This window comes from Momordica charantia (genome assembly GCF_013281855.1).
Source record: "Momordica charantia cultivar OHB3-1 chromosome 6 unlocalized genomic scaffold, Mcharantia_2.0 BLBB01000006.1, whole genome shotgun sequence".
NCBI lineage: Eukaryota > Viridiplantae > Streptophyta > Magnoliopsida > Cucurbitales > Cucurbitaceae > Momordica > Momordica charantia.
In genome coordinates, this window is record NW_028275164.1 from 4,471,951 (window position 1) to 4,485,764 (window position 13,814).

Here is a 13,814-nt window from a genome sequence, read left to right on the forward strand (position 1 = left end):
TGGGTCCACCATCAGGTTGAAGAGGAGAAAAGAAATCTCTTACCAGACCAACCGTGTCCCTCTAAATCAAATCGACCTTCATTTAATTATAGTCAAACCTTCAAAAAAATAATTAATGGTATAATTATCATCAACATCCTTTTAACATGAAAGAAAGGGGAAGTCAATTAATGGAAAATGAACCGAAGGCAAGAAGAACACAATTCAGAAATTACCAAACCCAAGAAGAAGAATAAGAAAAATGAACGAACCAATGTCCAAGGATCTAAATTCTTCCATATATACACATACCAACAAATAACATTTAATCTTTTCTGTATATAATCTCCTAATTATTTGCATTAAAAATCAGAGTCAATTTGTTCAATGTTGTTCTCTGGCCGCCATGGGCACAGCAAACCTAGCAGAGAAGCCAAGGGGCGGGCCATCATCTTCTCCATTGAAATTCAGAGCATAGCTTTCTGGGTCATACTGAAACCTATTCCTCTGCTTCTTCCCCTTCAAATAACCGCCCATCTTTCTGATAAACGTCTTCCATTTGGGTCCGGCCACCATCTCCGAAACCTCCTTCACCTTCTTCAATTTCCTTGCCATCCAAGATCCCTCTCCCCGCAGAAGATTCCTACCTTCGGAATCGGCATTCCGGTCGAATCCGAAGCCGAATAGCCGGAAACAGCCGCACCCATTTGGCGGGGGATCCTCTGGTTCCTCGTTGAGTGGCGAGTAGGGCATGGGGGGTGGCCTGGGTTGATGCGCCGCCATGGGAGATGGAGTTGGGATTTTGGGGTTGTTCAGTTGTGGAAGCCATGGAAGGAAATTGGAATGATATAAAGGAGAGTGGAAATAACGCAGAAATGGAGGGTTTCGATTTTGGGCGTAAATTTGGCAGATGGGTCAGTGGTTTCCATTCTCATCCTCATCAATTTTGCCTTCAAAATGTCCAAATGCGAAGCTTATATGACGTTGACGGGAAGTTTGTGAAAACCCCAATTGGCAAGTTTTGGACTTTTCCTCCCACTACAAAACAACCTTTTTCTAAATAAACTATTTTCTCTCTACCCTAAAACCAATTTACAATCAATCTTTCTTACCTTTCCCCAGACCCAATACTCGCCGGCAATTCAAATCCATCACTTGTAAAAGATTTCTTTAAGAAAATATAGCGTAAAAAAGCAGTCAACAAAGTTTGAGAAGGTGGGGAAGGGCAGGCCAAAAGAGAGTATAATACAAACAAAAATAAGTATATGAAATTTGGCCTGGTTAGCTAGCCAACAACGTGCGCATGAAATTTGACCTTGACCGGCATTCAATCTGCCGGCTGCGCACGCGGCATCCGCATATGATTCTAGACTCTCTACGGTCGTGGGCGCACGCGTCTGTAGAGCATCTGACTTTGTTACAGACACAGTGGGGAAGGAACCAAATCCAACTTCAGGAGAAAAAAACAAACCCAAAAATAAAAAAGCTACCATATATTTCACAAACCAGAGGGATTAAGACAAAAGCAATGGAGAAAACAAAGAAAACTTCTATTCTTGAAACGTTTATGAAAAGTCAGTACTGGTAATATTGAAACTTTTGAAAAAGCTTAGACTTAGGCTTTCGTCTTGTACCTTAGATAATGGCAGTCCCCTCCTCTCGAAGGCTTGGATTTTGTTGAACCATCTCCTCATGTAGTGTGGCCAAAGTACTAATATTGCAACTTCTATACAGTGGCCCATTCGAGATGGGTCTATATGGATCTGCCATTGGTGTATCAGTAATACAAGTCAATAGATACATGAGTCGATACAGTCAGGATAAGAATCAAATCCATAATTCAAATAAAAAATTATTGGCTATAAGTTATTGCCCAAAAGCCGACTGGATGAACTTCCAAAACAGCTTAGCCATTTTCAGAGAGAATTTCATCAACCATATCTCACTGCCACCCACATATTTTGGACGACCGCCGACCATCATCAAGATCAGGAAAATTCTCATGTTGGTAGACCCACGCCATTTTTAATATGATGTTGACATGGCATGTACTAAAGGGAAGGAGTATCCATACTCCCGTTTTTTCCAACTGTTTCTTGTAGTTCTTTAGTTACAAATACTGGACGTGCGGAAAAGAAAGACTGAGCGGGAAAAAATGTTGTTTATAAGAGATAGCATCAACTATATGATAACAGAGAGCTACTAGAATACAGATATATAGTTAGTACGTGGGGAAAAGGAAATATGCATCCACGTGTATAAATATATAAGATCAAATGTGCAAAACATCTATATTCTGTTAATATAGATTTACGCACAACAGGAGTTCTGATGTACTAAAAAGCTCTAGAAATTTAATGTGGTCTGCTACATCCCCTGAAAGATCCTATTAGCTGCCAGGTTTTTTACCTTGGCTTCTTTCTGTTTCTTATCCCCCCAAAAAAACAGAACCCTTTGGCTTCCCATCCATTAGAGAGAGAAGAAAAAGATTGTTCCTTTTCAGCTTTTCAGGCGTGAGAAACCTTAAATACTGTCAAATACTAAACATAAAAAACATTGGCAATCAATTAATCAAATTTGACTTAAAAAATTTGCTAACAAATAATCATAATCTAAGTAGTTGCGAACTGAAAAGGAGCTGTTGGGTAACTACTATGACCTATCTCTCTCTGTTAGAAGTCAAAAAACCACCTATTATATACCCAATCCCAAAACTGAGCAACGTACTTGTATCCGCCATTCTAAAGCATAGGCGTAGAGGGGCCATCAGCGAAGCAATACGCCTAAATTCACTTCTGAACATGGAGATGAAGTTGAGTCAGGATTACCGCTGCTGGTTTTCCTAAATTCACTTCTGAACTTGGAGATGAAGTTGAGTCAGCATTACTGCTGCTGGTTGGGTACTTTCTGAGGAACCTTTGCAGCCATGGAGCGCAATTCATGTGCAATTTCTGTGAAGTTTGGCCTCTCTGATGGCTCTGATGACCAGCATCTCTTCATCAGTGACCTCCATTCTGGGTCACAAGATTCCGGTATTGGCGGACGCAATGTGTTGCTTACTATGCCACCTGAATTTTAAATTGATAACAATCCCAATGATTTTGTTTTCATAACGAAATAAATGCTAGTGAAAATCATTATAGATATCAATGATTTACCTATGATGGCCCCATAACGCAAATCTGCATAAGGTTCTTCTCCAGTAAGGAGCTCCCATAAGACAATACCAAATGAAAACACATCAACCTATAACACAAATACCCAATCATCTACTCAGATTTCACACGTATACAAGGCAAACTACCGCAGGGACTAACATGAATTAGCATACCTTCTCGGAGACAAGATTGCTGCTCCCATTCAGAAGCTCAGGCGCCATCCATGGAAGTGTTCCCCGCACACCACCTGATATCAATGTCTGATGTTTCACCTTGGATAGGCCCAGGTCACCAACCTTGAGGCACAAGTAGCAAGGTAAACCCAGCTCTTCTAAACATTTTATATTTTAAATTTCAAACTGACACTTTTTTTGGAATGAGGAAGACGTCTGAATTTTTTTTTTTTATAAGAGGAGAGAAATGAAAAAAAAAAATACAATAACATTAAAAAACTGTCCGACCCCCTAAAGAAAGGGACTCCAATCCAAAATAATTGACGTCTAAAAGTACTTAGATGCAGACCCCATATGGATGTATTGAATTCTCTAAGATTTTCAAATTGAAAATTAAGAAAATAAGGATTGGAACTATATTACACTCTGATAGAGAAATAAATGGGCGATGGTAGCCTTCCAAGAAAGTTCTCTCTCTCCAGAAAAAACTTCCCAAGTGATTTCATATTAACTCTCACTTTCCTAGCGCACACTATTATTTTTTAATACAACAACATGTAAGGGTGGGGATTCGAACTCACGACTTTTTGGTCGGAGATAAATGCCTTAACCAGTTAAGTCTAGCTTAAGTTATCATAGAGCACTCTACTTCTAACCAACCTTTTGTAACGAACTCATTATCAAATGATCAATTTACCCTTAGTCAAAATCCTAAAAGAGCTCCATCCTTTTGCAGAGAATTCTGAGTTAAAACCACTAGAGTAGAGCGCCTTCTTTCTTTCTTTCCTTTTTTTTTTATGTCCGTGAATGTCTAAGTCAGCTTACACGCACCTCGACTAATCTTCAAATGATTCCAAGAATGCTCTAACCACAAATAACCCATTTAAGTGATAGGATTCCAATAAAGGGCTTCTAGAGAAAAATGCAAAATAGCATCTCTTGTTTACATTTTGGAGGGGGAAAAAGTAATTAACTCCTCTGACTCTCTTGTTCAGCAGCCAAAATTTTCCCGTCCTCCAAAATGATTTTAGAAATGGAATGTTTTTTCCTCGCCTTCTTCCATTTTGACTGGCATTTTTGCGTACACCAAATTTCCTCGTTGAAAATAATGTCCTACAATTTTGATTTCAAGACTCCAAAGCTTCGTTCAGTTTTGAGATATACCTTCCTCTTCCTCCAGAGCTCTAGGTTGTTAACACCACCGATATTCTCTTAATTCTACCCTAATAACTCTTTCACCTTCATAATTAAAGGAAGACCCAGGGGGTCTTTATGTTCAAAAAGCATTCCTTAGTATTCTGAGTACGAATACAATGAAGTGTCTCAAATTGCCTGATGGCTGAAGGAAAATGTGCCAAAGTAGACCCTTAAAATAACCATCTTCAGTATTTTGTATAAAAATACAAAGAAGTTTGTCAAATAGCCCAATACCCTGAAGGAAAATCTGCCATAGTATATCCCCACCAAGATATTAAAAAAGTACTTAATAAATGATCTAAAACAAAATTCCCTGATGCCTTTACTTAAAAACATGATAAAGCTGCATCTCAATAGGTACGTTGATCTCTTCATTGCTGTGCGTGTATTAACTGAATTCATGGTATTAAAAATATTTGCAAACACATCCATTGGGCTGGAATAATAATGATTAATGACGCACCCCTTAAATCTTTCTAGCTTTATTTAAGCCGCAAAAAATCGATATTTAAACTAAATAGAATGTACAACAATAATGATGATTCAGCTATCATCAACAAAATTACAAACCTTGCATATTGGCCGATGAGGATCCCGAAGGTTAACAAGCAGATTATCACTTTTTAAATCAAAGTGCACTATGTTCTTTCTGTGCAGGTATTCCATTCCAAAAGCCGCATCCATAGCAATTAAGAGGCGCTTACGCTTGTCAAGACTCCTGCATCAATGGTATTTTATGATTCTGAAATATAATAAATGGGTGCAGATGTACAACTAAGTTCAAATAAGTTAAACATATAAACGGAGAAAACAAATGTTACTTCTCGTTCTTCAGCAAAGCATTTCTGAGCGATCCATTAACCATATATTCTGTTACTGTTGCCACAGAGCCCTCAGGGCCATCAAGCACAATACCATAAAAAGCAACCACATTTGGGTGGTGCAAATCAGCAAGCTTAATTGCTTCATTCCAAAAATCTTCTCTCTGGTACGATACAAACCATCATATAGGACTTGAGTAAAGGAACGAAAAAGAACATGAATAACAAAATAAAAAGACCGCCAATTTCATCTTAAAAATACGACCATGCGATCTTGTTCAGAAGCCTTCCCAGCAAAACACCTATCATTGATTCGTTTGATAGCAACATCAGACCCCCTCCATTTTCCATGATAAACAGTGCCAAATGTACCAGAACCTAATTCTCTTAGTTCTTCAAGGTCACTATTCTTTATTACCTGAAGGCAAAAAAAAAAGGTCAAGATTACCGTAGAGTTTAAAACATAAAATACATCTTTAATATAGAAAATGGAAAACCCTATTACCTGCAAGCGGCCAATGCCTTCCGACATTGGGAAACCAAAATTTGCTTTTTCTGTATGTCTTGTCCTGACATCCTGGGCAAGGAGGAAAACATAATGACTATGACAGAAGACATGACATATTCCCACTTGTGCCACTTGAACGAATAACTAACCTCGATGTTATATTTAACATTATTTTGAACATCTTCTGTATTAGACTCACAAACCGAATCACTTCTTTCATGCAAGTCAGAGTTGGAGGATTTTGTCGACCGAAGAACAGAAGCAGCTACACCCTCGGCAACAGCTTGAAGATCTTTCCTGATTTGTTCCTCTGAAGAGCCTACAAGAAATTATATAAGATTAATCACACCCACAAACATGAAATAAAAAAGTAATGGATGCACGTACACTAGAAATACAGACTTTTGCCAGACTGGACAGTCTCTGAATTGGTACCCTTGTTCGAGTTAACCAATGGGTGACATATTCCATCATCTATTAACGCTTCCATATTTAGTTCACCAATATTCCTTAAAGGACTCTCTGCCAAGGGTTCCCTGGTGGACGCGGCTTCATTCCTTGGTTGAATTTTATTTGGCCTAGGAGGCAAAAAGTGGGCGTCATGCTGTAAGTTCCAAGGATCCTGATTGCTGAAGAGTGAATTTGTAGTGTCTTGTATATTTCCAGCCCTGCTAGGCAGAGAAATGGATTGGGCATCACCAGATACCATCCTGGATTCAAATAGAGAAGTGTCTTCCTTCCACTCAGCAGAAACTGGGACTTTATTATTTATATGATCAGCCTTCATGTCAGGTAACTGGGAATTTCTGCCATGACGAACTTCATTGGACTCCAAATGTTGTATTTCATTTTCTGATTGTGGTAATGTTCCGGGAGAACCCCTAACAGGAGGTGTATTCAGCAAATAGGGAACGTCTGATGAGGAGCAAGCCAAAGTACTTGGTTTCATATGATTTGCATCGAGAACCACTTTTGCCTCCACAAAGTTGTTATCTAGTAGAACTTCCCTCCCTGAGACTGGTTGTGAACTGCTATCGAAATTGTCCTCCTTCCTAGTTCTTTCAATGGGTGACTTGCAGCGATCCAAATTAGCACCAATATCAGTTGGGCAGATACTTAGAGTTTCCAAGTTTCCAACAATTGGTCTGAGATTGTCATACCAAATTCCAGTGTGGGCAGCATTTTGGTTAGGAATAATGCCACGGTGACTGTTAGAGCATTCTTTTGGATCTTCATGAATGCTGTAGTCTGAAGCAAGGATAGGAGCACCTCCAAAACAAAGATCGTGCTTATCCATGCCTGGATTTGGATGGAACTGATTCTCAACAGATGCATGATGCTGCTGGAAAGTATCAACCTGGCCAGGCTGAGGAATCTTGTCCACAACAGCAACATGGGGGGACTGAATATCACCTTGTCTCCCAGGAGCACCCTGCCGAGCTAAGAACCCACTATGATCTTTTAGAGTGCTGTCATTCTCGTGCTGACCCTCAATATGATTCAGGAAGCCAATTGCCTCAATTGAAGGTTTTCCAACTCCTGGATCCATAGGACTAAAGATCCTGGTTTGCATTCCAACTCCTTGTTCAATAGTTTGTTGCCTCAAAACTCCAGTTTCTGTAATATTTTTCAATGGCTGGGTTGTCAAATGATCTTCCGAGTGAAGACCATAATATGAAAATTTTGAATCAGATACAGGGTTTGTCAAATTTTCTCTTTGATCCTGCAACAAAGAATCAGAGTGCGCATGAGGCACTGCTTTCTGGCACGAGTAACAGTTATCCAACCTCTCAGTCTTATCAGAAAAAGCTGCCTGTTGATGGGATATCAATCCATCAGATTTAACTGCCTGATCAGACCATGGTACCTGCTGTAAACCAAATCCACCTCCTCCTGATACTGGAGGAGGAGCTGGAACCTGACATGAGTTGTAACCTTGTTCTGCAGAGAGCTGGACAAACCTTGCCCCAAATGTGCTTCCGTTGGCAAAATATTCAGTCTGGGATTGTGGATATTGAACCAACGATTGATAGGTATTTGGCCTACTATTGAGGTGAGAAGACGAGGGAGCCATTGTCATGTGAACTGCTGGAACAAACTGATGAGGGGTAATTCCAAGAGTATTTGGCTGTTGCATAAACATAGACCCAGATGTCCCTAAATGATGAGGATTTGAAAAGCCTAATTGTGGACGAAATTGTATACAGTCCACACATGCTGCTTGGTGGCGAGGATCAACAGAAGGCTGCAGTTGAGCAGGTGGTGGAAAGTCATTACCTGGTTGCTGCTGCATTAGAGTAACAGGCACAGACCTTCCCAAATCCACCTCTGACTGGGAAGAAGCTTCAGGAGTAACAGAGTTAACGACAGGAATCCTTAACGGAACAGCAGAGGGATCTACAAAAACTGCAGAGACGGGATCTATCTTCACTAATCCTGGGCCAATAGCAATTGAAGTACCTACATTTCCTCCAGGGGAGGACAACATTGCGTATGGAGGCCCACTCACAACCCCCAGATCGTTATTTGAAATATCAATTACCTCAGTCCCACTCAAGTCAGAATTCTGAGTTGAGGTAGCACTTGCAAAGCTCTCTTTCCTTGTGATACGGCCACCAACCCCATCAGATATTCCATTCACCGTCTCAACATATCTCTGCCCACTATCATGCAAATCCTCAAATTGCACCATACCTGAAGAGTCAAGTTCTGAAGCAGAGAACAAAAACATCCTCAATTTAGCCGAACCATCTGAAGACCTCTCAACCAACTTCTCATACTCATCCATCATATTATCAAGATCATCAGGGCATGAAACAGATACTAAAGCATCAAGATCCTCGTCGGGGAGCTGATATTTAATAACCACGGCCTGCCCGTAGGTATCAACCATCTTTTGCAGAAGCTCATTGAAAGTCACATCTCTTCTAACACTTATAATCCTTGTTTGGCCTCCAACATATCTCAACATACCATCACTCGGTCTAGGCAAAATCTTGCCACCGAAACTACACAAAAACTTAACTTTCTTTCTCGAAATGGAACCATCTCCACCCTCCACGCTCACTTGATCGGCCACACTCTCACCTACCGAATTCCCCAAGTGAGAGCCAAATCCAGAAGTACTATCACTACTCATCTGATCACCGTTGGCAGCAACCTTATTGCATAAATCGTTACTATCCCCAGACCCCATTGAGATATCATTGCTCGCAAAATCCATGCCACCTCCCCCAACTCGATGACTCAAATTTGGACTATGATTAACCCCAACTGTCATGCAACTACTAGCAAGATCAATAGCATTAACACCACCACGATTGCTGCTGACATTCAGATTCGAGCTGTAACCAAACCCTACGGCAGGAATTGTGGCAGGATGCGCAACAGGAGAAGGCATTCGAGGGCACCATGGTGCAACACCAGTAACCACATTCCCATATCCTAGCCCGACAAATCCCACATCGGAGACATTTCCCTTATAAGGGACAGGCACAGAATCAGTGCTCACAATGTCGGGCGGAGGGTTGGGGATGAACCATTCGGGATTTCGACCCGTAGTAGCAACTGGCGTAATGCGGGGATCATCAACTATAGTTCTAGCTACATTCAAAGGCCGCAGGCCTTTGGGAATTGAGTTCTGATCAAAAGCCATGGGTTGAGACTCGAGACTAAAAACTAAGTCGCAGGAAACGTAAATTTTTTATAAGCTGTCGAAAACTGGGTTTTCTAATATCGTTCTTCACCTACATTAAACTCTAACAAGATCCTTCAAAACTCTGATAAACCCTAGAAAGAAATACAAAACCGCGGCCAACATGAAAGTGCACTAACAAACAACTCGCACGCCGAGAGGGAGAGATACAATACAAGACAAAGAAAAAAAAACGGCATATAGAGATAGGAATGGTCCAGTCGGTCAGTGCCGCAAATGAAACCACTTGAGAAATTACAAAGACAATCACCGCCGATTGAGCCCCGATTCAAGGCTTCCGATGAGTCTCCGTTCAGCTCCCTTCCCTGCACTTCCCTCTCCCTCTCTCCCTCCGAGATTCTACTCGCCGGATTCAATGAATTTCTGCAAAATGCAGTAGCTATAAGTATCCAAATTCTCCCAGCCGGATTCGGTTTTCTCGGGAAACTCAGAAGAGTGAGAGAGCGAGAGAGAGAGGAGAAGCAAATATTGTTGTGTGTTTTGGGGTTGAATGTTTATAAGAGGCAAATTCGGCTCTTCGTTGCCACGTAAGCAACGGGGCATGGGGAAGAAGCACGTGGAAGTCTCAAGCAATCTTAAAGTCAAATACACCTCCCCTTATTCTATAAGGATAACTCATAATACCACTTTATTTAATAAATTACAGTATCTAACTAATTTCACTAACTAGATATAAAGTATCTGATTAAAATTATTAATGCCAGCTGAGTGGGTGGAAATCGAGATTCAATTGTCAATAATATCTAGGGTGATCATATGTCACGATCTTCAATCGATAGATTGTGAGTTCTACTTAAAAAAACCAATTTGATTCCTACATAAAAGTTGGTTTGAGAACCCTTTTTTAGTTTTATATATTCTTTAATTGCGTTGGCTTACCTTTTTTTTTTAATACATTTGAATTTTTAGTTAAATTTATAAAGCAAAAACAAATTTTTAAAAACTACTCATTTTAAAATTTCAAATTTAGTTTAGATTTTGAAAATGTTTCTAAAAATATAGAGGCCGGATATTGAAACACATGGGTAAAAGTATATTTTACAAGCTTTGTTTTATAAGATGTAAAACAACAGATATATTGATTATCAAGTGAAATCTTAATTTATTAATAATACACTTGTTTTCGCTATCTCTAGTAGTTTATGATAAGTTGACAGACTTGAGTTAAGAAAAATTTTACTTATATCAATATTGATTGATTATGAAAGTATCAGGTTAAACGAGAGTAATTGCTACTCACTAGCTGGCTTTTAACTTATTTCTTTTACTTCTTAGTTTTTGTTTTTTTAATTTTAATTTTTTGTCTTTGCTATGCATCTAGCCTATTATAAAGAATGACGATCCATGAACGACAAATTGTTAATGGATCTCATTAATTGATTTATAACTAAGTTGTTTCCTTTTAAAGCCTTATAGCTTTGATACTTTTGTTTGTGTTTTTTCTTGGTCGATTTTCCTATTTTTATTGGCATGTTTTTAATCATGTCATGTCTTGATTTTTTGCCGTAAGATTATTATATTTCCTTACAATATATGCAATCCTTACAAAATAATAAGAATAATAATGATAATATAACTTGTCGTGGAATACGTACAATTTATTTATTGATTTTTTTTATGAGTACGACGTGTAGAGTGGGAGACAGAACTCACAACCTCTTGCTTGAAAATATATGTCAATTGTCGTATACTCGCTTTGTTAATTTATTTATTGGTCTAAATTTTGTTTAAGGTGGTTATTTTTATTTTTATTATTTGTTTAGCAAGATATCCATATATTTATCTTACTCGACGAAGATACACAAAAAAATATAGTGTGAATATGAGAGGTATCTACTCTTGTAATGCTATAAAATCCTCTAGATATAAGTTTAATAACATAGAGTTTGATCTCTTGTCGCACACAAACTTCACCAATACGCTGTGTTGGAAGGAAGCATCTGACAAGTGACCCTCCACAACGGTACAATATTTTATTTTTTGAATCATCCAAAATACCTCGTGTCAACGAAAATGTTGTCATTTACTTATATATCATGGATCTTCTCTTTCTCTAACTAAAGTGAGATTTTGATTGTATTTCCAACACGTTGTCACGTGACTAAATATGAGAACCTTCGTTGGTATTTTATTTTCCTTCTATTCATGTTCACGGATGTACAGAATAAATAGGATGACATTTGACTGATGCATAAATATACCTTAGCAAATAAATTGATTGACAAATTGATAGTTGGACATGTCAGCAGTTTCAAAAAGAAAAAGGCAAAAATCGACCTGAGAAATTAGATAGGGGATGTCAAGATGGGATGAAACACACCAATTTTAATAATCCAAAGGTATTTTAAATAGTTATCTAATACGATTTTTTTTTTTTTGGCTCAGCTAGCTTTTACCTTTTTTTTTTTCTTAAATATATAGCTTTTTACTTTTTAAATAATTCTTTGGCTACCCTTAATTACAAAATAATTTCAGCGTCGCTCCAATCTTGTTGGTCCCTAATACTCGACTCGAGTCCTCGATTCGACTTCAACAATCATTTATGTATGATCTATTAGATTTGACTAATTGTTTGTTTCACATTCTATATATTATTGACTAAAATTCCATAGAAGTTGATGAAATGTGAGTTGAAAGCAACGCATACGAAATTAACCTATAATTTATAATTTATTTAACATTTAAATAACTCAAACGCTATTATAAGGTAAACATTATCACACGAGTTCAAGGTTGAGGTAAAAATATCAATATATATACTTTTCAAATGTAAGGTTGAATTTGAAAGTTTGAGGTAAAAGTTTATCCCCAATAATTTATGTGTGTTAGTTTGTAATGTGAAAATGTAAATCCGAAAAATTTATTTAGCAATAATAATATACTTGTAAACAAAAACCATAATGGTATTACCAAATACCAACTAAATATTCCGTTGAATCTAAAATATTATTGAATAATTTTTTGGCATATACGTTACAGAATGGTATAATCATCGTTTCTTCTTTCTGGCTGGGCTGACCGACATCCGACTCTGGTAAATTTCCTGGAAGCTTCCCACCTCTTTCTTCACAGTTTCTTCTAAGAATTAAACCACCAAATTCAACACAGAGCAATGTTTATTTCATGAAAGATCGATGAAATTGAGGCAAGCAAACGGAATTTAATCTCTTCGCTTGTCTCGTCTTGGCCTTCTCAGAAGCAAAGCTCTAGATCCGCGCAGAAGAGATTTCAGCTTTCAAGGCTTCGCGAGTTTCTCCAATGGCCGGAATGCTTCCTGGAGTAGAGTGTGCTAGAAGAAGACGGTGTCATCAGAACAAAGTATGGTCCGATTCACCAGCGATCGCCGCTCAGGCCCTAACCAGGAGATCCGTTCTCTGCTTGTACACAAGCAACCACGAAACCCTACTCGCTTCAAATCCATCTCTGGTTCGTAAATCGCACCTCGCTCTATCGATGAATTCGAAATTTGTTCACTAGATTCGAACAAAATTGATTCAGTTTTTACTTTAAAATTCTCCAGAAGAGAAGCCTGTTAGCCGCGGTAGACGAAGACGATAAATTGGACGAAATTGCGAGAGAGGCGAAGAGGAGGTTGGACGAGCGATTGAGAACGCAGAGGAAATCAGAGGTCGAAATTGGAAGGTACTAAAACGACGCCGTTTAGAACAACACGCGACGAATTTTGCATTTCCGTAAAATATTGCTTTGTTTCTCATAGTTACAAATAATTAAAGGCCATACCATTTTATTTTTTGTTTTATTTTTTTGAAATTAAATTTGTAAATACTAGTTTTACATTTGATTATCTTCTACTTAATTTAGTTTTCAAAAATTAGTTGTTACTTAATCTAGACGTTTTTAGCAAAGATGAAAATATACCAAAACTGGGATAACTCAATTTAAATCTCTTTTCGAACACGTTGTACTAAAAGAAGTGAAAATATGTCGAAGAAATAGTGAGCAGAACATTATTTAAAAAAACATTAAATTAAAAACACAGTCTAAATATTTCGCGATTGGACGCAGTTGCAGAGGGGGAAAGTTCAAGTGGAGCAAGTTGAATTGGACAAAAAGTATGGTGAGTGCTGGTGAGACGCCTTGATTTCAGTGGGTCTAGTCTCCATTTCTATGTGTTCTACACAGTTGGGGGAAGGGAATGATGGGATTATAATTCTGATTACAACTAACATGAACATTTGTTGTAAAATCTTGTTTTGGATTTTGAAATGCGGATATTCATATGGTTTTGGTTTATGTGAATGA

The 13,814-nt window shown here is 38.4% G+C and overlaps 3 protein-coding genes across 3 annotated transcripts; 1 reads left to right on the forward strand and 2 right to left on the reverse strand.

Moving 5' to 3' along the window:
- Positions 1-233: 233 nt before the first annotated feature.
- On the reverse strand, positions 234-2,055 carry LOC111007336 (uncharacterized). The gene has a single exon (XM_022279675.2). The coding sequence runs from the start codon at positions 760-762 to the stop codon at positions 364-366; it is 399 nt and encodes a 132-aa protein (XP_022135367.1). The 5' UTR covers positions 763-2,055; the 3' UTR covers positions 234-363.
- Positions 2,056-2,204: 149 nt separating this feature from the next.
- LOC111007335 (kinase superfamily with octicosapeptide/Phox/Bem1p domain-containing protein) lies at positions 2,205-10,026 on the reverse strand. Its single transcript, XM_022279673.2, has 9 exons — positions 6,239-10,026; positions 5,986-6,155; positions 5,834-5,905; positions 5,594-5,746; positions 5,329-5,492; positions 5,078-5,225; positions 3,311-3,433; positions 3,138-3,225; positions 2,205-3,047 (listed from the first exon to the last, which is right to left on the reverse strand). Exons 1-9 carry the CDS (start codon positions 9,489-9,491, stop codon positions 2,863-2,865), a joined length of 4,356 nt encoding a protein of 1,451 aa, XP_022135365.1. The 5' UTR covers positions 9,492-10,026; the 3' UTR covers positions 2,205-2,862.
- A 2,484-nt stretch (positions 10,027-12,510) lies between these two features.
- Positions 12,511-13,805, forward strand: LOC111006855 (uncharacterized). The gene is made up of 3 exons (XM_022278941.2): positions 12,511-12,977; positions 13,072-13,193; positions 13,578-13,805. The coding sequence occupies exons 1-3, from the start codon at positions 12,810-12,812 to the stop codon at positions 13,651-13,653; spliced, it is 366 nt and encodes a 121-aa protein (XP_022134633.1). The 5' UTR covers positions 12,511-12,809; the 3' UTR covers positions 13,654-13,805.
- The last annotated feature ends 9 nt before the right edge of the window (positions 13,806-13,814 follow it).